At 40.3% G+C, this 24,926-nt stretch overlaps 1 protein-coding gene across 1 annotated transcript; it reads right to left on the reverse strand.

Annotated features, from left to right (window-relative positions):
- Nucleotides 1–4,861: 4,861 nt before the first annotated feature.
- LOC120059872 (homeobox protein Nkx-2.2a-like) lies at nt 4,862–6,362 on the reverse strand. Its single transcript, XM_039008929.1, has 2 exons — nt 6,107–6,362; nt 4,862–5,412 (listed from the first exon to the last, which is right to left on the reverse strand). The coding sequence occupies exons 1-2, from the start codon at nt 6,360–6,362 to the stop codon at nt 4,862–4,864; spliced, it is 807 nt and encodes a 268-aa protein (XP_038864857.1).
- Nucleotides 6,363–24,926: the final 18,564 nt, after the last annotated feature.

Here is a 24,926-nt window from a genome sequence, read left to right on the forward strand (position 1 = left end):
AACCTATGGCTGAATGAATCCAACATCAATACAAATGATATGGACTCGGAGGCTTTCTGCAGAGAGGTTGTTAGAACAAGCAGTTTTTATTGTTGCTTATTTGTGCCTAAATAGCCCCCCCTGGATGTAATAATTTGTGTGAGCAGGGCACCATTGCTCTGAGATGATGATGATGATGAGGAGGAGGAGGAGGAAGTTGATGATGGTTTCACAGTGAAATGTCCTTTTTAATATAATAATCAATAACTTTACACTGGTCAGTTTCCAGGAATTACTTTATCCAATTCCACCCCTGAACACATAGACAACTATCTATCAAAATATGATATTCACAATCAACCTCTAAATTCCACCAACGTATTGACAATTGCATGTTGTAATTGCCCTTTAAATGTCCTCGGTGCTACAATAATCAAAAATATCAATCAATTTCATGCATATGGCAATCAATGATATGGAAAATGTTGAAACTATGTTCGTTAAAATTCCTTTCATAATCCAATTGCGCCACACTGTGGAGTTGGTCTCTCTCTCTCTCTCTCTCTCTCTCTCTCTCTCTCTCTCTCTCTCTCTCTCTCTCTCTCTCTCTCTCTCTCTCTCTCTCTCTTTTAATGAGAGTGCGTAATTGGTTTTATTTTCAAAAGTGCAATATAATATTGGAATGCATGTCATTGAAATATTGTAGGCTACACCAAGCTTGCCTTTGTTTCTAATTCAACCAATTTTTAATAAGCCCATGATTGTTATTTTTAAAAGGCACCATAATGATCAATAAGTAAAATAATATTAAAATGTAGTAAATTATAATGATAATACTGCCTATTCGTTTTGAGGACAAGGGCTCAATGTAGATCCAAACTATAGACCTCTACTTCCATCTGGTGGCAACTAGGTGTAACGGTTATATTTCCTATTTTTTCCTCTCTCGCTCGCTTTCTCTCTCTCTCTTTAATATCTGCAATGTGCCACCGCGGTAGGCGAATCTAATCTGGATCTTCTTTAAGGCAATAAAACTAGATTGCTTCCTTTAAATGAAAGCCCTGCTTATTGTAGCTTTGAAATCCTCGTTTATTTGGAGATGTACACGATACAGAATGATTTATGTTGAGGTTCAAAGGGTCAGAATGACGAAGATCCGCAGAGCCCCAAGTGCATATTTCCTGAAGTATTCTATTCTAAAGCATATAATAGCATTATCCACGGGGTGAGCTACGGTGCACACACCGATATGTTTGTTTTAATGTTGTTGAGTTTCTTAGTGCATCCTAAAGCAATTTCAGATAAACATAGCGCTTATACTGTTCTGGCATTGAAAAGCTGCATTACCTCGTGTATTAATCAGAATATAAGAACCAAAGTTGGATGCCAAGGTGCATGTGCATCATGGATAATATTTCTACCTGGGTTTGAGGTGTGCGTGCACACTTCCATATAAAAAAACAACATAATGTGATGAACCTTGAACATATGCAATAGTAACTTTTGCCATCAAAAGATAAGATACATTGTGCATGCTCTTGGGAATAAGTAATCGCCTTGATAATAATCCCCTCTCTGACATAGAACAAAAAACAACAACAAATGTGTCTAATGCTGAATCTTGGTGAGCTATGTCCTATTAGTCATTATTATCGAGAATAATTAGTTTTTTCGTCTGCATGGAGACCTGTCTTTATTATAATAAATTCTTATCCCAAGGTCAAGGGCAACAAACAAAATTAATAAATAAACAAGGAAGCCTATAGTTATCGTTGAAATAGATTTAGGCCTGCATCCGACTAGATTTACAAGAACAAATTTAAATTCAGAACCAATATCCCTTGCTCTCTCTTATCTATTTGTTGGCCTATTGTATTCATCGTATAGTCATTGTTGAAAACTACACGTTTATACTCTAAAAACTAGTCCTGTAAGTGTTTTAAAATGCCCATATAAGATGATAATTACGCATTCATAGTCTATAACGTGTCTTCAAGTGAATGGAAACGTCTGGAAAATTAAACGGATAAAGCTCAGGGAAATTATTATTTCATGCAGATTCCAGAATTCCTAAATGTCTTGTCTCGTGTCATGGTATATAAATCAAGTCAGATATTTTCCATGGAGATCAGAAATATGCTGTCCATGACACTGATACAAAGCTAACAGGAAATAAGACTGCTCGAAATTAGGAGTTTTAAAATAGTTTTGCTGCCCAGTGACCACACACTTTTGGGGACAGACAATACTCACTCTTTGAGCTGGGAGGATCGAGGGAAACGAGAGAGAGAGAAAGAGAAATGAGAGGGCTGTTGTTAGCGTAGCTCTATCGAGGAAGAAGGACCCCCTGTTATCTGTGAATGTGGGTTCTTTTTCCCAGAATAGATATAGCACGAATTTTTAATTCGTTTTTCTTTTAGACAACAATGCTTTATTTGAGAGCTGGACACAATTTGGGTTTTGTGAGGGATCCTTTTCTCCTTGCCGGAGCCCAGCTGTCCATATGGGATACAACGTGTACAACAAGGATCACAATGGCACTAACTGACAGGCACGACAAAAAACCAAGGATACATCTCCCTGACTCCGGGATGCACTGGTCAAGATAAAGGAATTGAATAGCACCAAGAAACTTTGACAGGCTCTCTATCCACACACTGTCTGCACTTCCACTCTGGATCCTCGTTAATATGCACGCCTCTAACATCCACGACAACTGGCCCTACGCCTTTATGTGCTTTTTGTGTGGTGTACTGTATATTGTGCAACGATAGACTGCACAAAACTGCCTCGTCACAGTGCTAAATCTCTGGCCATCGGGGTTAGGGCCAGACAGAAATCAACATGTTTTATTGACTTAAGTAGACTCAAATGATGTCAGCGCTCTTACGCAGGTTGCTAGAGCGATGGGTGTTTTTAGGATGTATTATTGTAGCCTACTTGTGTAGTCTAGTTGTATAGTAGCCTAACATTAGTGTCATATTTTTACATCAAGCTGTTATTTCACTCGAGGGTATAGGCGTATAGCCAAATGAAAGCAACAATAATCTAGAAAAAGTGATGTTATAAATGAAAATCAACTGCTATAAATTGTACTTCCATTTATTTATCATTCCCACTTCCACACGTCTGCGATCAAAATTGTAGCACCATGGGTAAGGAGCCCAATGGTGCTGTATGAAATCGAAACTATTAGCCTATAGGTCATTGAAGGATGGCTATTTCCATTGAAAAACTATTTTTATAGCCTATAAACAACAACTTAATTGTGAATAAAGAATGTGATACAACACCGCCATTAGCTTGTAGTAATACTATTACATAGTTAATGGAGCAACGAATAATATCAGGGAATACGTCAGCAGCACAGCTTGCAAATGTAAACATTGTAGCCTCTCTGAAGAAAACAAATTGAGTCTCTGTAGACTGGACCAAAAGCAGTGGCCCCTTGAGATAGGATTCTGTAAATAATTAGCAATTGGTGTTAATTTAGCTGTTTGTTCAATGATAGTGAGGGCGACTCTAGCATCTGTTCTATAAGATCTCGGTGCTGGGTCAAAAACAATGCAGTTAAGATTTTGCCAAAGGTAATCATATTTACCCAACTTACTGAATTGGGTCTGATAATCACAATGCGCTCTGTGATTCACTTGGGACCCATTGGGTTATTGTGTCGACTACTTTGGTACACTGTTTAAGATAGCTATTTTGGATACACATTCACAGCCCATCCATCCATAGGCCTGCATCTACAAAAAGCTAAAGCATAAGCTAACATAGAACAAGGGATATTGAAGACTACGTAACTTGATTGATATTCCTTTCACGGGTTGTGTTTGTTTGACAACAACGACGAGCGTAAAACCGTGCGTAAAATTATAACGTCTCTGCATTAAATCCGTTTTTAAAATATAGGCCTACCACTTCACACCCCAATCCGAGAGGAGTTCGAGACCTTGAAAAGGAGAGCTTTTGACTCAAAAGCTTCTTAGCTGAAGAAGCCCTCTTATATTAGGCTAAGTGAGTGGATTTTAGCCCCATTTCACAAGTGACTTTAGCCTCCTTATTACTGACGTGTCCAAATTCAGAACATTTAGACGGATTAATTTAGGTTAAAAAATAAATAATTTAAGTGCGCGAAACATAAATTCACCTGCTTTCTGTGCCACTTTACAAAACACGTATAGGCTGCCATGCATCACATTAACAATGTTTAGCGTATGTATTCAATAAATCAAATAGGACGTATTAAGACACGCAAACCAAAACGTAATTTCTGAAACACAGCATTTTATTAAAATCCTTATAAAAATTGTGATATTTCCCCATCAGCGCGCGATTTAACTGTTATTCACATAATAATATGGGCTCTGTTAGACAGTCATGACAATTACGCCAGAAATTCTTCCTCCTTTTTGAATTGGAAATATGTATATCTCCACGTATACGATCCTGACATGTTTCTAGGTTGCAAACAATTACCACAAAGTATTTACAAAAAACAAAAACAAAGGGAAAAAAGCTAAAAGTTGCCAATGTTTATTCATGGCCATAAATATTTTCGGTCCATTGTAAAAGAAGCAAGAAATAAAATATTCCATAATTATAAAGTGGTTTTGCACGTGCTTATAACACGAAGGACAAAAATAAAACATATCTACAACACACAAACATACTGTACAAAATTTCACAAGAGCATTGACATTCTTAAATCTCGGGAGAGGCTGGACCCAGTTCTCTTAACGAAAACATGTAAACACGGCGCACATATTAGCCCCGAAAAAATGGTAGATATGGGTCAAGCTGCAAAATGAAAAGTCTTTATTTTCTAGTGAAATCCCTATCGTGCTCCTAAACGGCAGCCCCGTCAGTCTCAACTAGTTCACCAAGTCCACTGTTGCGTTTGCACCAAGTGATGTGCTGAAGGGAATTGTGGCGTGGTGGCGGCGCAGTACTGAGCATTATATTGCATTTGATGAAGGGTCTGTGCGCTATACGCCGAGAGGGGGAATCCAGCCTGAAAAGTGGCCGCCAAGTCCTGAGCTTTAAGAGTATGACAAGGCTTTCCATCCCTGACTAAGACAGGTACGGCCACCCGCCGGGGAGAGGGGAGATGGGTCACTTCCATACCTTTTTCAGCGCGCGCTCTCTTCATTTTGTACCGATGATTCTGGAACCAAATTTTCACTTGAGTTGGTGTCAGGCGAATCAAACTCGCGAGGTGTTCTCTCTCTGGCGCGGATAGGTATCTCTGTTGCCTAAACCGACGCTCAAGTTCGTACGTCTGTGCCTTGGAAAACAGCACTCTTCTTTTTCGCTTCTTACCGGAGTCGCTGCCGTTGCTTGACGTTTCCTTGTCATTGTCTGGCGATTCGTCCGCAGAGGGTTCTGGGGACTTGGCTGAGTCTTGAGAACTTGCTGAAAGACCATGCACTGCGTGGGAGAGACAAAATACAACGTTTAAAATGGTTTTCTCGACTGAAATACACCTGCCAAGCACACATGGCAATGTTAGGCTGCTACATGTAAAATTAATTGTTCAAAGCATGTTAAATTAACGCATTTCGTTTGTACAGACAAAATACAATGTTATTCTTTTTTTGTGTGTAATACACAGGGTCAAATTTCTGAAGTCTATTTTATGTGTCTTTATAGTTCGTTTGTACAGCCAAAATACAATGTTAGTAGTTTTTTATGTTGGGACACACAATATTGATTCCCATCAGTCCCCAAAGAAAGTGAATCACTGAAGCAGCAACACCATGCACTGTCTGCCTACAAATCTTCATCATGCAAAAAATGTACATTTCTGATGTCGATTTTATGTGGCTTTATATTCTAAAAACGTTTAGAGTCACTAGAGCACATGTAAACATTAAATGATTTCAATGGTGGTAACGCCTTAAGACGAGCGCAGCAATGCATGGCGAATATAGATGAATGCTGCACATCATTCAAGGGCACCATTGAGCCCAGACACGACGGAATAAAGATTATGCATTCCATCAAGTATAGATTTGATAACATATCTATGATGCGTTCTCACTCAGAAAACAGGCAGATAAAAGTATTAACTTTTAAGTGCATTGCAAATGAATTTACGATTCTTAAAGAGTTGGCTACTTACGTGAATATTGGATAGTGTCTGTGGTGGCAAGCCATCTTGTGTAAGGATTGTCACTACTATCATAAAAGCGGTTCTTTATAGGCAGATTTTGAACGTTTTCTAGCGGACTTTGTACCAAAACTCCAGTGGGTTTTGTCGTCTCCGATCCCTCGTTATCTTCCTCCGGTCCAGTGATAGATCCTTCTTCATCATTCGTGTCAGGGAGGTCCAAAATGTCCTTCACAGAAAAGCCCGTCTTTGTGTTGGTCAACGACATATTCTGGGGAAATGTATGCTGGAAATTTGCTGCACCAGTTTGGCAATCCGCTGCTTTAAAACACAAAACACAATCGCAGTTCAGAAAAAAATGATATCTCAGTGCTGTTTTACCTTGAACTATTCAAAGAAAATCATGAGCCTCTGTCGATAACCATTGCCTATCCAAGTAGTAGAGGAATCAGTTCTGTAAGTCCAGGAAGAATGCCAAAGTGGCTGAAGTGCTATATCTGTCTCATTGATACTGTGCTACTGCTGGGTGCTACGGAGAAATAAGCCATTACCGGTCCGATCAGCCCATATAAGGTTGGTCTCAACAGATGAACCTGCAGTGAAAAAGCATTAAAAACGCAAAAGGTTGGCCACGTGTGGGCGGGTCTTGGGAGTCAAGTGGATGAAGACAGTGTTTGCAGATGTGAAATTGTGGGTTTTGGGGAGATCCGAGCCTCTACCATTGGTGCTTCAGAACATGATGAGTGGTATAACGTGTCAATTAATTACAAAGATGGGAAGGGCCTTTTTTTACACCCTATTTACATACAAAGGACTTCCAAGTAGCTTTACACTCCGAATACTTGAACGCGAGTTTTAACAAATTGCTCCTGAAAAAGCTTTTGCATTATAGGCTTCTCTCCACATATATAAAATATTGAATCAATAGGAAAACTGCGTTTTGGCGGTTGGTCCAAAACTGTGGTCTGGATGCCCGTTCGATAGCATCGATATCATCATTTCTCTCCTGAATATTTTTTAAAAATGAATTTTCAACACTAATTCATGTAAAACATTTGAGTCAATATTTTGGTTCAGACTTAGGGGCTTAAGATCGGATTCAATTTGTTTGGAAAACACTGATCGGACCCAAAAAGATAAATGATAACCAACTGATAATAATAATAATAATGGTGAACAGCCTATAAGGAAATAAATTAATATTAATACTCATCATAATAATAATGTAACATAAGCCTATGAATAATAGCAGCGTTTTAGCCGAAATGAAGAATTATTTTTTTATAGGCTGTTTAGGACTATATCATAATCTTGACAATTATGGTTTTTAACCTACTATATTAAATTGAACAGAACAGGTTCTCACAGCATTTTTTTATATTTTTGTACACATTTCTCCAATTCCATTATTCTTATGAAATGTATTCTATGTGCGTTTTCCCCCAGAACGTAGCAGAGTAGCCTATTGTCTGCTCCTTCAACGTGCTTTATAAGTGCTACGTCGTCACCTCTTTTGTAGAAAGCGAAGTATTATTGCAGATTACTTTATTTTCCTCCCTTCAATGATCTTTTTTAGCTTCCACTGCTTCTGCTGTTGCCCCTCTGCCTACTATCTAGTATGTGATGTGGGTGACAATGTTGCACTTTTCTAGCAACTCCTCTGCGCATCCTGGGTGGTCGGACCCGGGCAAACACAAATACAAACCGACTGCTAAGCTGCAGACAATGGGGGAAATGTAGACAAATGTCCGGCTCCTGTTGGAAGCTTTTGTCCGGGTGTAGTTTTTGCATTTATTTCAGGGGCGAAATAATGGATGATTGACGCCCCTGTACAATGCTTTCTAACTGTTTGGAATAAATCTGAGGTTGTTCCTAGTTGTCATGGTATTCAACTGCTTTCAATGGACTATCTCTTCACTCAATCCTGAATCCTTCGACAAAATTAAGGAAAGTCCTTCATTTTAGCGCACACGGATACACGTACACTCTCCTTATCCTTCGCCCTCTCACAAACTAGGAAGGTGTCAAAACATCTTCTCCAGTGCCTAAATATGCCATTTACTTTACTGGCTCAATAAATACAGTGGGCTACAAAGTGGGGTACCCTCTCGCCCACAGAGGCAATTTTCACGGAGGAAAGCCCGTTCTTCCACAGTTTGAAATAGGCCTACAAAAGATTTGTATGATAATATCAACATTATTACTTTTATTATTATTATTATGATTATTATTTTGTTGTTATTATTATTATTATTGGTCCTCATCAACATGACGCTAGGTCTGTTTTCCTTCTCTCACCGAGCTAGCACTTCACCTAGCTAAATATTTCACCAGAGGAGAGTTTTGGCAGCTAGAATTAATTACACTGTCTCAACCAGTTACAATGGTTCTAATGAACAGAACGGGGTTTGAGCAAAGTCGAGCCGTGACATAGCAAGACCTTACTGCCCGACATAGGCTACAACGGTGGACTTTTCTTTTGCAACGCCTATGTGCACATCTCATCAATAGACTTCATTCAATATTGAGCAGTTCCTTCATTTTAAGAGTCATTTTTATGTTCCGCAAACTTGAAGTTTATGCATTATTTATAGTCATGCTAGGCTATAGGCTTACCGGCGTTGTCATTGCGCTTGGCCATGATTCTTGATGGCAAAATGAGAGAGCACGCTGGTGTTGGTGGTAGGAGCACACGAGCGCGGTCTGTGGGCAGTTATTGGGGATGTATTTGAACAATTGAACTGAGGGTTTCGGCAAGAAGAGGTAAATGTGCACAGGATAAGTGGCCGTACTTCACTTCGAGAGCCATCTCCTTGTGTTTACCTGTTTACTTTCACAGGTAACTCAAACAGGCCGCTTGCCTTTTCACTCGGACTATGGGCAGTGCATGGCAGTGTTTAGCAAAGCAGGTTCAGTTAATATGACTGGACCGATTCCTGGCAATAAGTGCCTCATAATAAGTATATGCACCATCCAACCAGCCCACTGCACGAAGTGAGCTTAATTTACTGAAGCTTATTAAATGAATTAATAGGCTACATATTTGATATGAATATGTTATTACTATGGCTATATCATTTCACACTGAAAAATAAAATAAAAAGCACACTAATTGCTATGATAACAGTAACCTACTAGAAGGCCTAATGATAGGCGTATTCACAGCAATCCAAATAATAACAATAATAATAATAATAATGTAATAAATAATCTCTCTTGTTATATTTAACTCGGAAAACTACGTAAACTGAGGATGACAACACCACGTCATTCCCTGCTGCTAGAAGGTCTTAGGCTGAAGGGGGTGGGTGAGTGAGCGCATCTTCTGGTGGGTATCGGACCCAATAATGGTCGGAGAGGGAGAGTGCTGATGAGCAGAATAACTGCTCATTGCCACAGATGTACCAAGATGCAACATTGACTATTGTTTTAAATTGGTGCTCTACAAACAAATAGACTCGAGCTCTGCGGAGGATATGCGAGGCTTGTTGCTTGCATTTACCGTCCAGTTGTCGCTAAAGGCATGGACACACTCTAAACAATAATACACTCTAAACAATGCATTTTGAATTCACATGGGAATTCCTAGGTATTTTATCACTTGTTGTGTGTGTAACTAAAACTGGAGCATGCATAAAGGTATGTAATAGTCGGGTGATATAAATAATGAGTCTATACCCCCCCCCGAAAAATATACTGTTGGATTAGTTAGTGTTTTATAAGAATACGTGATGGAGCGCTAAGTGCTGTAAACAGATTATTTTATAAGACGGTTCTCTTACTTAAAATTGATCAAATACAATACCAAACTAGGCTACTGCAGAAACATGCATTATCCATCAGCACATAATTCATTTTCAAATTAATCAAACAAGCCTTCGGGAGAATAGATAGTTCTCACCCAAATTGCTGTTCACAAATGAAGGAAGAAAGACCTTTTATACAGTTGATCAAATACGTATTCAGATTGAATACATTAAGAATGCTTCAGGACGATGTATAATATCGTTGATCATTCCTTTTTGTAATCGCTGAATTTCAGTGTGTTTCGATGCCTCAGGCTGGCGTTTAGGCTTTGTAAAAGGTAACCCCGTTTTCCTCGAGGTGCTCATGATGAATGTATAAAGTGACAAGACCGATTTTCCCCTCTATGATTAAAAGGCTATATATAATATGCAGGTAAAAGTATGTCCGCTTTATTTATGGGACTAAGCCATGGCCCGGGGAGGTTGGCCCGAGGCACAAATCATTTGGAGCGGTTTGGTTCCAGAAATCCAAGCACCTTTTGCTGGCGGGCAAACCCAATGCCTTTATTCGTCTCCCTTCTTCTAATGATTAAACATGTCACAATGAGATTAGTGCTGCGCCCGTGCCCGGAGGAGATGCCTTCATTTGTTATACCACCAGTGTATTTGTAACGTTGAATTTCATGCTGCACTGTCTGTTAGTGAGCCAGGCCTTTATCGGCTTCTCTGAGACCAATTGCTAAACGGTTTATTATTTTTAATCACTTCCCCCTTTCAATCGCTAACCGAGAAGAACAATTTGTTTGTCTCTGCGACCTGCTTGAAATTAATCATACGAGAAGTTGACTCTTTGTGCATGCATTCACCCTACAAATACGATTACATTTTCTCAAACAATTCGCAACACCTATACCAATAAGCAAATAGCTCTGGAGTCACTAATAGAACATACACATTCTGACAGTGTTCTTATGCAGGAGTGTTACTTTGGCACTGGAGAGACATCTGTAATACTCCAGCGGCCTCTACTGACCAAGCAGGGAAATGACAGGAAAAGAAAACACCTACGTCAGATGCAGGCCTGTGTTAAACGTTCGCTCTCTCAAATTTGACTCAGAAGCAATACTTATTTCACTCAAGAATATATATTGTCTTCACGTTTTAATGTTAACTATTGCATTGATTTGACCATAGTAAAATACTTAGAGTATTTATTTTACCATATGACGCGCAGGCTGTCATGAAGGGAAGACAACAAGCAGCCACAGTTACAGTGCACACTATATTGATTTAACTATTCTTTTAGTTTTATATATGGAGGCATTGAAAGTTACATGTAGAATATGGTGGGATGTGTGCACAGTAACTGTCATAGTAAAGCCACGTGTGCGTAAAATCATCAACAACCAATGTTCCAATACTGACAAAAAACATTGTTGTGATACACATGCAAGTCTAGGAATATAACAAATGCAGTATGCATTTAAAAAAAGTTATAAACACATGAACATGTAAGCTATGGCATCCTTGACTTGTTAGGAAAAGGTAGGAAGCAGGCCTACACGCACAAACAAACACAAAAAGAAGCAGTATTATTCTACAGCACCTACAGTGCACAGTAGCTTAACTGAGTGATTTACAGCTAAAGTACTTAATTGAAACAATAACAAGACAGTTTACCTCGCCTCTGTTATGGTAAAAAAATAGCATGTATAGGTTAAATTCTTCATGGGTATATAATTCATTTATAAGTTTAAAAAAATGGATGTAGCAACTAATGATTCTAGCTTTAAACTATCATAGGCATATTGCGCTCACCTGGTGATTGATGACTGGAAGGGGCTGAGTGGTGTAGCCGGCGTTAAAACAGCGCGTGCTCACTGAAATATCTCCAAATGGGAGTCAGCAGTGCGTGCAGAGATAAGCCTGATGCGGGTTATATACCCAGAAAGCAAGTGGCCCTCTTCTGATGTGGTCCAAGTAAGTTTGCATAGCTGGCAAAGGTGCTCTGCTTTTACTGAATAGCTGACATTGCATGATGTTTGTTTTCCCCCTTGCTATGACGTGAGACAAAATATTGTCCATATGTTCATTGGCAATAAACTGGTCATGAGAGCAAACAAGGCTCCTTCTTGATGGTACTTGTAACTGAGCCAACCAGACTTTCTCGTTCAGGTTGCTTTTTGTGCCACTAAATCGCGTGATGTTTTAAGATTTTGCTCACATATTTATATGTGAAACTTAGATCTTTAAAACTGAAATTGAGCCCGGGAGTTTGTCTGTTCTTTAGAACATGGCTCGTAGCCAAGTCGTTGTGCAAAGGGTCTCTAATACATCGCTTGGTAACCAAGAAGCAACAATGCCGAGTGACCAGATGTGGCATGTTATCCATGCGACACCCCCGTTTACATTTGATACAAGGATACAATGATTGATAGCGAAAGGCTCTATGATTCTTTGCAATTGTAAGCCATTCTCTCAATGATGCAATTTACACACAGTTGTAGTCTAATAGGCCTAACTAAATAACACAATATATACACACTGGTTGATTCGACCTATATCTAATGCAACAAGCGTGGAAATTAAAGAAAATATGTATTTTACAGGTTATGCATTATATCAATCAATCGAAATGTATAGGCAAAAAATGTAATGTATATCTCTATTTAGCTTTATAGCGTTAATGTTCAACGTTATGGTGAGGCTTGCTATCACGCCAATTAGGACTAAATATACATTTACAATACAAAAACAATAATAATATAAATAATAATAATATAATTAATCTATAAATATAATATAAAATAGCCTACACATTTTGTTCCTAAATATTATTCATATTTTTGAGCACCATGCCAGTCATTATGCTACATGCTGCTATCCATAGGCTACAGTAAGCAATTTCTCACCCGATAACAGTGATAATCTCAGCAATTTAACTGTACATTTTCATTATACACTACCGTGGGATTTTACAACGACATGATGTAGACTATATAAAGTGTTCATTATTTCGGAACGAGGGATAGGCTACGTTCACTGTTGTCGAAGGTTTGTCAGTAATCATGCACGTTTGGTGATAATATTCATATGCAACTTGTAAACATAGCTACAAGTCTGACATTTGTATATGACTCAAGAATCATAGCAAATAAATGAAAATAGCATATTTTAGCTGGATATAGAAGACTATTCATAACACAGCAGCAGTAAGAATTACAGTTTTGCAAAGTATGTCTCCAACTGAGCATGCAAAACATTTAGTCTGGATAAAAACCTTTATGTTTTATTATTTTAAATTCAAATACGATATCTACACATAAACAACTACATTATGACGTTTTTCATCATATTAAGACCAGAATTACTAGACATTCTGTAATTTCGATATGGGCTGGATCTCAAATAATATTTGATTATCCTCTGGGAAATGAGAAATTTCTTTAATTCAGAAAACTTCCCAGATTGTAGCAACAGGACTACTAAGTACATCTATGTGTGGTTGTAAGGATGAGGTGGGGATGCCAATGATTGCTGTGAAGAAAGATATATGAAGCAAACATCAGCTGTGGTATTGTGACAGGGGGGAGGACAACTTGAATCAAGCCACAGTGATTTTATTGTGGGCAGTTTGGAATTTTTACATGATAATAATGGTGTTGCCTAGTACTGCAGGAGAGACCATCAATCAATACAGAATACATTACTGATGTTTTTTGTGCACATCCACTTTACTGCTGAAAGACTGAGATTATCCTTCCTGCTATCACTATGTTCAAGAGTATAGCTAAGACGTAGGGAATACAAATATAAACATTGGCCTCATTCCACTTTTCAAATTCCACATTAAGCCAAAGTAGTTAGTTAGAGTTTGACTGTATTCATAGGTCCCGAGGAATGAGAAATACCTTCCACTCAACCGCACTGTGAATCCTCTTGTGCTGCTTCAGATTCATCAAAAGTGCTCTGGAGACTAAATACAAGACCTCCTGAACAAGGATGCGTAAAATAGGCCCAGCGGTCAAGCTACTATCAATCCCTGGTCTGAAGCCCGATGACTAAGACACTTCAGATGTAGTCAACCGCCATATAAAAACACCGAAGGCACGGCATTCTCAAATCAATCAGTTTATGTTTGAATATATCGACCACTCGAGGAGAGCTGAGAGAGGAGCTTCTCGAGTCACAAATACCAGGGGAAATTGGGTTAATTTTCACGGGAAGATTCACTTTCGGTAAAAATGTTTAATTAACACGAGGGCACACTTGTGTGGTTTTGTGTGAGCCCTGCAGAGTATCTGAGACTCCTGGTATGGGAGTAGTTAATATACATGACCTTTGGTTCGTATCATAGACAGCCCTCTCCTATTAAAAGGTACAGCCATTTTTCCTCATGCACTCAGAGAGCGTGAGGCACTAGTAGTCCTAGGCCTGGGTGCCAGGCCTGATGAATGGAAGTCTTTGGTCCACTAAGAGCTGAGAGGGAATGTAGAAATAAAAGCCTTGTTTTGCTCAGGCTCAGACAAAAGTGCCTGGTTCTAAAGATTGGAGGATACTATCGTTTCTTGTGTGGTGATGGCACATTGTGCAGAGAGGGGAGCTGTGGAGTGCTGGGTGGTGGGTCTTAAACATTCCAGCTTCTCACAATTCCTCTTGGAAAGGGAAAGGTAAGGAGATGAGGGCTGGAGAGAGGCTTAGTAGAGTGGTAAGATGTTTCCAAATAAATTAATTTCAACTGTTATGATATCATACGAATTGCAAAAATCTTAATATATCACACGAAATGGATGACGTAGTACACAAAAAACAGGGACACATTTTGTCTTGTGAAATTATACAAAGTTATTTAACTAATGTCACCAAACTCAAAATGAAGAATGTTTCTGTTTTACTCCGATACTTAACCATAAATTAACTATTTGCCCATCCAGTCATATACTGAACTGAAAAAGGCAACATTAAGCAACACTTATTACCTTGACCTACTAGGTGAAAATTCATTAACGCTGTAATTGACTTGGATGAAAACTAATTGAATGGTGCAAACCATCTTTTTGACCAGTGATCAATGGAAAGAGGAGCAAAACATTTACAGTGGAATGTTGAGTATGCTTCCAAGATTTGCTACATGATAACTGCTGAAATGCCTTCCAATGAATATACTAACACATAAAAGCTCTCAAAAGATGTCCACCAATTGTTCGACAGGGACAGAAGCAAGCAGACTGTCTGAGATCTGATGGTATCGCAGAGCAGTTATGAACATTTTCCACTATCATGATTCCCCACTGTTTTCCATTGATTCCAATAATGAAGATGTGAGGTGTGTGTGTATGTGTGGGGGGAGGGGTGGTGTAGAGGAAAATGCACTAAAGGAATGGAGAGAGTGGTTTCAGAGAGGTTTCCATTGATGGTAACAATCCATAGCCTCGGCCAAGGCCGGATCCATCCCAGGTAAGTGAGTCAGTCCTTGGTTGCACACTCCAGCCCTCAAGGACTGCTTTAGAGCCTCTATTTCAAAAGCTGTCCAGCGGTAAAAGATGATGTTTGCCTCATCCCTATACGTTCATAGTGAAATAGCAGAGAGAGGAAGCTCATACAGTACTGTTGTATAGCTACATTCATAAACCTAGATAATGTATGGAAAACATGGACTGCTGTTGATCAAAGGACAAGTATTTGTAGCAGAGGAGTCTGGTTCCAGGTTAGTTTACAGTGTAGTCATTTAGCAGACGCTCTTATCCAGAGTGACTTACAGGAGCAATTAGGATTAAGTGCCTTGCTCAAGGGCACATTGACACAGTTTTCACCTAGTCAGCTTGGGGATTCGAACCAGCGATCTTTCGGTTACTGGCCCGACGTGGTAAACCACTAGTCTACCTGCTGGTAGGACGAGCTATAGGAGGATGGATTAATTGTAATGGCTGGAATGGAATTAATGGAATGGAGTCAAACGTGGTTTCAATATGTTTGATGTGTTTGATACCGTTCCATATATTCCATTCCAACCATTACAATGAGCCAGTCCTATAGCTCCTCGCACCAGCCTCCTCTGATATGTACAATATCAGAAGGACCATTCACAAAAGATGGCCTAATGGAAATAAGTCTACATACAATGGTTCTACATACAACGATAAACTCTGGATGTGAAAAGATGGTTGAATGTGGTTGTTGAGGTTAATTTCAGTTTAAATTAGATTCATTTGTGACGATTGTTTGACATCATTATAACAGCACCACTCTTAGCATTTGCACTTTCAACTAGTGCCTTTGGTTAAACCAACTTGTTTCATTTCATGACACATTTACATGACTTGGATTTATAGTTGATATAAAGAGTCTTCCTATTATGCCATGTGTCCTTCATATCCAGTTTCTTTTAAAACGACATTTGAAACCATCTTGAGAGCTTTATCAAAGTGCCTTTGAAGGTAGGAGAAGACTAATCTACTGTTTTCATTCATGCAAATCAAATCAAATTTTATTTGTCACATGCACCGAATACAACATTACCGTGAAATGCTTACTTACAAGCCCTTAAAACTGTTTGGGAAAGGGGGCGGTATTTTCACGTCCGGATGAAAAGCGTGCCCAAAGTAAACTGCCTGCTACTCAGGCCCAGAAGCTAGGATATACATATACTTGTTATATTTGGATAGAAAACACTCTAAAGTTTCTAGAACTGTTAAAATTATGTCTGTGAGTATAACAGAACTTATTTGGCAGGCGAAACCCTGAGGACAAACCATCCAGGAAAAAACATATTTGAGGTCACTCTCTTTTCAATGAGTTTTCTATGGAGATCTACATTTCTAAGGCACTTGCTTGCAGTTCCTATCGCTTCCACTGGATGTCAACAGTCTTTAGAAATTGGTTCATGTTTTTCCTTTGAGAAATGAAGAAGTAGGGCAGTTCAGAACGAGGCTCGAGTCTAGTGTACTGTTTGTTAGGGGTGCACGACCTGAAAGCTTGCTCCACTTTGTTTTTATTCGCTATTGAACGCAGTTTATCCCGTCTTAAATTTGATCGATTATTTACGTTAAAAATACCTAAAGTTGTATTAGGAAAGTTGTTTGAAATGTTTGGATCAAGCCTTTTTGAAATCTGACACGATGGCTAGATTAACAGTAAGTTAAGCTTTAATTTGGTGTATTGCACTTGTTAAATATTGAAAGTTAAATATTTTGATTTCTTTATTTTTTATTTCGCGCTCTGCCATTTCACCGGATGTTGTCGAAATGTTCCGCTAGCGGAACCCCTAGCCGTAAAATTAATTAACCAACAATTCAATTCAAGAAATAGAGTTAAGAAAATATTTCCTGAAATAAACTAAAGTAAAAACATAAAATATAATCTAAAAGTAACAAGAAAATCACATAACAATAACGAGGCTCTATACAGGGGGTACCGGTACCAAATAAATGTGCGGGGGTACAGGTTAGTCGAGCTAATTTGTAAAGTGACTATGCATAGATAATAAACAGTGAGTAGTAGCAGTGTAAGTTCTACACTTGGCGCTCTGTGGTAGCAGAGAGAACAATCTATGACTTGGGTGACTGAAGTCTTTGACAATGTTTTGGGCCTTCATCTGACACCCCCTAGTATATAGGTCTTGAGTGTCAGGAAGCTTGGCCCCAGTGATGTACTGGGTCGTACGCATTACCCTCTGTAGCGCCTTACGGTCAGATGCCGAGCAGTTGCCATACAACGCGGTCATACAACCGGTCAGGATGCTCTCAATGGTGCAGCTGTACAACTTTTTGAGAATCTGGGGACCCATGCCAAATTTTTTTAGTCTTCTGAGGGGGAAAGGGTGTTGTTGTGCACTCTTCACAACTGTCTTGGTGTGTTTGGACCATGATAGTTTGTTGGTGATGTGGACACCAAGGAACTTGAAACTCTCGACCCGCACCACTTCAGCCCCGTCAATGTTAATGGGTGCCTGTTCGGCCCTCCTTTTCCTGTAGTCCACGATCAGCTCCTTTGTCTAGCTCACATTGAAGGAGAGGTTTTTGTACAGGAAGGGACTAAGCACGCACCTTTGAGGGGCCCCCGTGTTGAGGATCAGCTTGGAAGATGTATGGTTGCCTAACCTTACCACCTGGGGGCGGCACATCAGGAAGTCCAGGATCCAGTTGCAGAGGGAGGTGTTTAGTCCCAGGGTCCTTATGTTAGTGATGAGCTTTGTCATTACTATGGTGTTGAACGCTGAGCTGTTGTCAATGAACAGTATTTTAACAAAGGTGTTCCATTTGTCCAGGTGGAAAAGGGCAGTGTTGAGTGTGATTGAGATTGCGTCATCTGTAGATCTGTTGTGGCTGTATATGAATTGTAGTGGGTCACCGGTTTCCGGCATCATGGTGTTGATGTGAGCCATGACCAGCCTTTCAAAGCACTTCATGGCTACCGACGTGAGTGCTACGGGCGGAAATCATTTAGGCAGGTTACCTTCACTTTCTTGGGCACAGAGACTACGGTGGTCTGTTTGAAACATGGTAATACAGACTCGGTCAGGGAGAGGTTGGAAATGTCAGTGAAGACACTTTCCAGTTGGTCCGTGCATGCTTTGAATACACTTCCTGGTAATCCTTCTGGCCCCGCGGCATTGTGAGTGTTGACCTGTTTAAAGGTCTTGCTCGCATCAGCTATGGAGAGCATGATCACACATTTGTCTGGAACAGCTGGTGCTCTCGTGCATGCTACAGTGTTAATTGCATCGTCTGGTGGGCTCGTGTCACTGGGCAGCTCGCGGCTGGCTTTCCCTTTGTAGTCTGTAATAGTTTTCAAGCCCTGTCACATCTGACGAGCGTCAGAACTGATGTAGTAGGATTCAATCTTAGTCCTGTACTGACGCTTTGCCTTTTTGATGGTTCGTCCACTTCCGTATTGAACGAGCCACTGGTACTTCCTGCTTAAGTTTTTGCTTGTAAGCAGGAATCAGGAAGCTGGAATTTTGGTCAGATTTGCCAAATGGAGGACGAGGGAGAGCTTTGTATGCATCTCTGTGTGTGGAGTAAAGGTGGTCTAGAGTTTTTTTTCTCTGGTTGCACATGTGACGTGCTGGTAGAAATGAGGTAAAACTAAGTTAAGTTAACAGATCCCTGGCCACTAGGAGCCTGAGGAAGCCTCCTCCCCCTTTTTCTCTGTCTTTTCTTCACACGGACGACGGCGATCTGGATGAGCCTTTTCTTGTTTGCTTATTGCCTTATACAGCTCGTTGAGTGCGGTCTTAGTGCCAGCATCAGTTTGTGGTGGTAAATAGACGGCTATGGATAAAATAGATGAGAACTCTCTTGGTAGATAGTGTGGTCTACACCTTATCATGAGGTATTCTTCTTCAGGCGAGCAATACCTCGAGACTTCTTCAATATTAGACATTGCGCGCCAGCAGTTATTGACAATAGACACACACCTCCGCCCCTCGTCCTACCAGACGTAGCTGCTCTGTCCTGCCGATGCACGGAGAAGCCGGCCAACTCTATATTATCCGTGTTGTCGTTTAGCCACGTCTCGTTGAAGCATAAGATATTACAGTTTTTAATGTCCCGTTGGTAGGATAAACTTAATCGTAGATTGTCCAGTTTGTTTTCCAATGATTACACGTTGACCTATAACATGGAGGGTAGTAGTGGTTTATCGACTCGTCTGCAAATTGTTACAAGGCAACCCGCCCTTGTCACGTTCCTGACCTGTTTTCTGTTGTTTTGTATGTGTTTAATTGGTCAGGGCGTGAGTTGGGGTGGGTAGTCTATGTTATGTGTTTTCTATGTTGGGTTAATGGTTTGCCTGGTATGGTTCTCAATTAGAGGCAGGTGTGTGTCGTTTCCTCTGATTGAGAGCCATATTAAGGTAGGTTGTTCTCACTGTTTGTTTGTGGGTGATTGTTCCTGTGTCTACCACATGGGACTGTTTCGTTTGTTTGTTCGTTTTAGGTAGTCTGTTCCTGTTCGTGTGTTCTTCGTCTATATGTAAGTTCGTTTGTTTCAGGTCTGTTGCCTTCGTTTATTGTTTTGTAGTTTGTTCTAGTGTTTTGTCAGTGTTTTCGTCTGTCATTTAAATAAATTAGTATGTATTCCTCACCTGCTGCGCCTTGGTCCGTTCATTCACCACAAGACAAACGTTACAGCCCTCCTCCCCCTTTTTCTCTGTCTTTTCTTCACACGGACGAAGGCGATTTGGGCCTTGTCTCTACAAAGCAGTGTTTCCTTCGCGTCGGACTCATTCATGAAAAAATATTTGTCCAGTTCGAGGTGAGTAATTGCTGTTTTTGATGTCCAGAAGCTCTTTTCGGTCATAAGATACGCAAGCAGTAGCATTATGTACAAAATGAGTTAAAATAGCGCAGTTGGTTTGGAGCCTGTAAAACGGCAGCCATCCCCTCCGGTGCCATTATCCAAGAAGAATCTTATGAAATGTTTCACTCGAGAGCAGATTAAACCGTATTAAGTTCTAAATATTTTTATGACAATGCTCTTTCTGATAACAGACCATTGTAAGTCATGAAATACCATTGATAACACCATCAAGTGCATGTGATTAAGTTGTCTTCTGTCAGGGAGAAGTCCCCAATATGTAGTAGTCATATTGCGCTAGTATCAACTTTTTTACTAACTGACTTACAAACCTCAGATCAACATTTTTATTTTGTTCTTGAAATCAGTTCCTTTGTACAACATGTGCTAAAACTGTAGGTCTATCTTAAATCTGACATAGTAAGCTCTAAGCATACAAGAATCTAGTTTTTGAAAATGAACACATTCCCAAGTTTGAATTCTGATCTAAAAAAATCTATGGTCACGAGAAAATAAAACCCTTTTTAGGCCTTAGATGGTGCTGAAATCAGCAATGACCACTCACTCATCAGTGAGTCACACCTGGTAATCAGTGCCTTCCTCTTTGCATTGTAGACCTTGTAGTGTGTGTGTGTGTGTGTGTGTGTGTGTGTGTGTGTGTGTGTGTGTGTGTGTGTGTGTGTGTGTGTGTGTGTGTGTGTGTGTGTGTGTGTGTGTGTGTGTGTGTGTGTGTGTGTGTGTGTGTGTGTGTGTGTGTGTGTGTGTGTGTGTGTGTGTGTGTGTGTGTGTGTGTGTGTGTGTGTGTGTGTGTGTGTGTGTGTGTGTGTGCATGCATGTGTGTGTTCATAGGCTACAGAAAGTAGTCCGTATGGCGCACAGTGAAACCTCAAGATCCAATCCAGATACATCACCCAAAGAGGACAATGGAGGGCAGCAGGAGAGTCTACAAGGAGGTAACACTCACCTTGAACCAGACCGCATTACCCATCTGCACATTTCTGAAGCCTTTTGATTAAAAATGTGTCCAAAATAAAAGCAGAAAAGGGAAAATGCAATTTAGAAATGTCAATGTGCCTTTTACAGATGGCCAGCCAAAAAATCTGGATAATTAAGTTGTAGATATTCTTTTATACAAGCCCATGATGGCAATTAACATGTTTTGTGGAGAGGTGAAAACTTTTTTTTGAACGTGATGACGATAGATAGAAATCAATTAGAGGAGGTTGGACTCCCATTATAAAACATTGAAAGGACGCTTTTATAAGGTGATATCAATTGATGAATAAACCTCCAAGGGCAAATTAATGATGAGAACTAATCTTTAATTGGTCTTCTTGTTGGTTTATATGAATACAACTCCATTATAAAGGTAAGGCCCATCCGCATTTTCCTTTGACTGCATGGCAAGGCCCTCTTGAGCTATAGGATTCCAGAAGGCAAGGAGAGTTATAATAACGACTAAAATAACAATTTGTGCCTTTCTAAGTGAGCTAAATGTCTTGCTTACACATTTGCACACACAATGTACAACAAGAAGTTCAATGATTGTGGGAAGCGAAATAAGAACCACAATGCCTGTTAAGAATAACAAGTATCTTTTCAATCTCTTAAAAGTTTGAGAGTAACCAACGCTTCATTTTTCATTTTAAAGTAAGATGATTTACATTTCATGTCTTCCCCACCAACTTTACAAACATGAATGTGTAATACACTTGCTGATTTAAGCAGTGAACTCTGGGGTTGAAAATAAGACATTATTTTGTGGTCAAAGTAGGCATTAAACCAGCATGTGTGAATACAGCAGCCATGAGCAGTTAGGATTAATACAATGACATTAAAGTGATTGCGGCCATGGATATCTATTCTACACATAAACCAGATCGATGTCTATTACAGTAGAGATTTCCAAACTCGGTTCTGGGGCCCTCCCTGGGCGCACATTTTGTTTTTTTCCCTAGCATTACACAGCTGATTTTAAAAATCCGCTCATCATCACGCTTTGATTATTTTAATGGGGGGGGGGGGGGGGGGGGTTAGGAAACCCTGAATGAGGTAGCTTCTTAGCTATCACAATGTTTTTCACCATTATTAACCTATTCACCTATTCATCATTGCTCCATATTCATTTCCCCAACATAATCAAAGTAAACTGTGATTTAACTATGTAAGTGTGCTTCTCATGCCAGTTTTCCTCAGGGCCTAGACTAGACTGTACCTCTCCATACTCCCCTCTCTGTCGCCATCTATTGGTGGGAGCATATTCAACTAAGCCCTGGAGCCCAGCTGAGGAAGAGTAGGAGAGTTGTGGTAGCAGCAGCACATCGTCCCCTCTCAGGTAATTGCTTCTTTTATCCACAAACAGCTACTTTCACATTGGACATCCAGCCGTCCTAATGGCCCATTATTTAAATAAATGGGGGTAACAGTGTGGGGTTGGTGACCCCCTCAGAGCCGGCAGGCCTCTCCATACAGGCACACCTGCTGAGACAAGGTAACGTTTATAACTGACACCTTCACGGGCCAGAACAAAATGGCTGGCAGGGTCAGTGCTGGAGGAGCGCACAGGGCCCGTCATATTGCAAACATATCCATTTGCTAAAGCTTTGCTCTTGTGGTTGCCAGGCTACCAACTAATATAGGGCGACCAAGCGTGCGTCAGGAAAACAGAAGTAAGATGTTGACTTTGAGATAAGTACCTCTTCAAATTAAACAGCCACCACACAATGCATTCAAAATAACATTTCCAGAGGTCAACTTTAAATGGCTCCTATTTGGCAAAAAAAAAGATCCTTGTGGTCTTTAACTCTTGAAAATCCCTGAATTTGCATACCGGTCGTGTTAGTTAGTGCCAATTAATCATTAATGTTTTAATTGCGTAGAATGAAGGGGATAATATCATTCTGCCGTATTTTTCAGTCTGTGTGCTCATGTCGACTGAACACTCGGATGTCTCCTTATTAAAGTACACAAAAAGAGAATTATGTTCTTTGCTGTCTAAACATTGACATGGTGCTGCTCGAGGGAAGCATTGGTGAATTGGATACAGGAGAGGTTTAGGCCTCTTAGGCTAATGTGATCAGTCACACTTACACACCGGTGGTCAAGGCATGTCAACTCCCTCTCTCACTGTTCATGAGTCAAGGTTCAGAAAAATTGTTTTGATGGCGCTGATTGCACCACTAACCCCACTCACCATGAAGTGAGTAGTCCATTGGGCCTGTTGGGAAGCAGCCAAAGTCGACACACGGCCAGAGTGATGCTCAGTAGCACAATGAACCTTGCCTTCAGTTGACTGGTCCTGAAATCAAAGGGGCCAGTTTACCCTTGGTTTAGATAAAGTTATAAATTGGTAGTATATACTGAACAAAAATATAAACGCAATATGTAAAGTGTTGGTCCCATGTTTCATGAGCTGAAACAAAAGTATCCCAGAAATGTTCAATACGCACAAAAAGTTTATTTATCTCCATTTTTTTGCACAAACTTGTTTACATCCCTGATAGTTAGCGTTTCTCTTTTACCAAGATAATCCATATGCCTAACATCTGTGGAATATCAAGAAGCTGATTAAACAGAATGATCATTACACAAGTGCACCTTGTGTTGGGGACAATAAAAGGCCACTCTAAAATGTGCAGTTTTGTCTCACAACACAATGGCCACAGATGTCTCAAGTTTTGAGGGAGCATGGAATTGGCATGCTGACTGCAGGAATGTCCACCAGAGCTGTTGCCAGAGGATTGAATGTTCCTTTCTCTACAAAAAGCCGCCTCCAATGTCATTTTAGAGAATTTGGAAGTAACTCCAACCGGCTTCACAACCACAGACCACGTGTAACCACGCCAACCCAAGATCTAAGAACAGAAAATAGCCCTTGGTTCACTTTAGACTTGACTACCTTTGACCAGCACAAAAACATCCAGTGGCATACTGCATCGAATAGCCCCCGCGATATGCAACTTTTCAGTGAAGTTAGGAACCAATATACACAGGCAGTTAGGAAAGCAAAGGCTAGCTTTTTCAAACAGAAATTTGCATCCTGTAGCACAAACTCCAAAAAGTTCTGGGACTGTAAAGTCCATGGAGAATAAGAGCACCTCCTCCCAGCTGCCCACTGCACTGAGGCTAGGAAACACTGTCACCACCGATAAATCTATGACAATCGAGAATTTCAATAAGCATTTTTCTACAGCTGGCCATGCTTTCCACCTGGCTAACCCTACCCCGGTCAACAGCTCTGCACCCCCCACAGCAACTTACCCAAGCCTCCCCCATTTCTCCTTCACCCATTCACAAATCCAGATAGCTGATGTTCTGAAAGAGCTGCAAAATCTGGACCCCTACAAATCAGCTGGGCTAGACAATCTGGACCCTTTCTTTCTAAAATTATCCGCCGCAATTGTTGCAACCCCTATTACTAGCCTGTTCAACCTCCCTTTCGTATCGTCTGAGATCCCTAAAGATTGGAAAGCTGCCGCGGTCATCCCCCTATTCAAAGGGGGAGACAATCTAGACCCAAACTGTTACAGACCAAAATCTATCCTACCCTGCCTTTCTAAAGTCTTCGAAAGCCAAGTTAACAAACAGATCACCTACCATTTCGAATCCCACTGTACCTTCTCCGCTTTGAAATCTTGTTTCCGAGAGGGTCATGGGTGCACCTCAGCCATGCTCAAGGTCCTAAACGATATCATAACCGCCATCGATAAAAGACAATACTGTATAGCCATCTTCATCGACCTGGCCAAGGCTTTCGACTGTCAATCCCCGCATTCTTATCGGCAGACT

This window comes from Salvelinus namaycush, chromosome 15, assembly GCF_016432855.1.
Source record: "Salvelinus namaycush isolate Seneca chromosome 15, SaNama_1.0, whole genome shotgun sequence".
NCBI lineage: Eukaryota > Metazoa > Chordata > Actinopteri > Salmoniformes > Salmonidae > Salvelinus > Salvelinus namaycush.

What these genes read in the sequence shown, in the direction of transcription:
- LOC120059872 (XM_039008929.1), bottom strand. Translation starts at nt 6,362, where the DNA reads ATGTCGTTGACCAACACAAAGACGGGCTTTTCTGTGAAGGACATTTTG. An exon ending in AGACACTATCCAATATTCAC is followed by an intron (nt 5,413 to 6,106) that starts GTAAGTAGCCAA and finishes TCTCCCACGCAG; the next exon opens with TGCATGGTCTTTCAGCAAGT.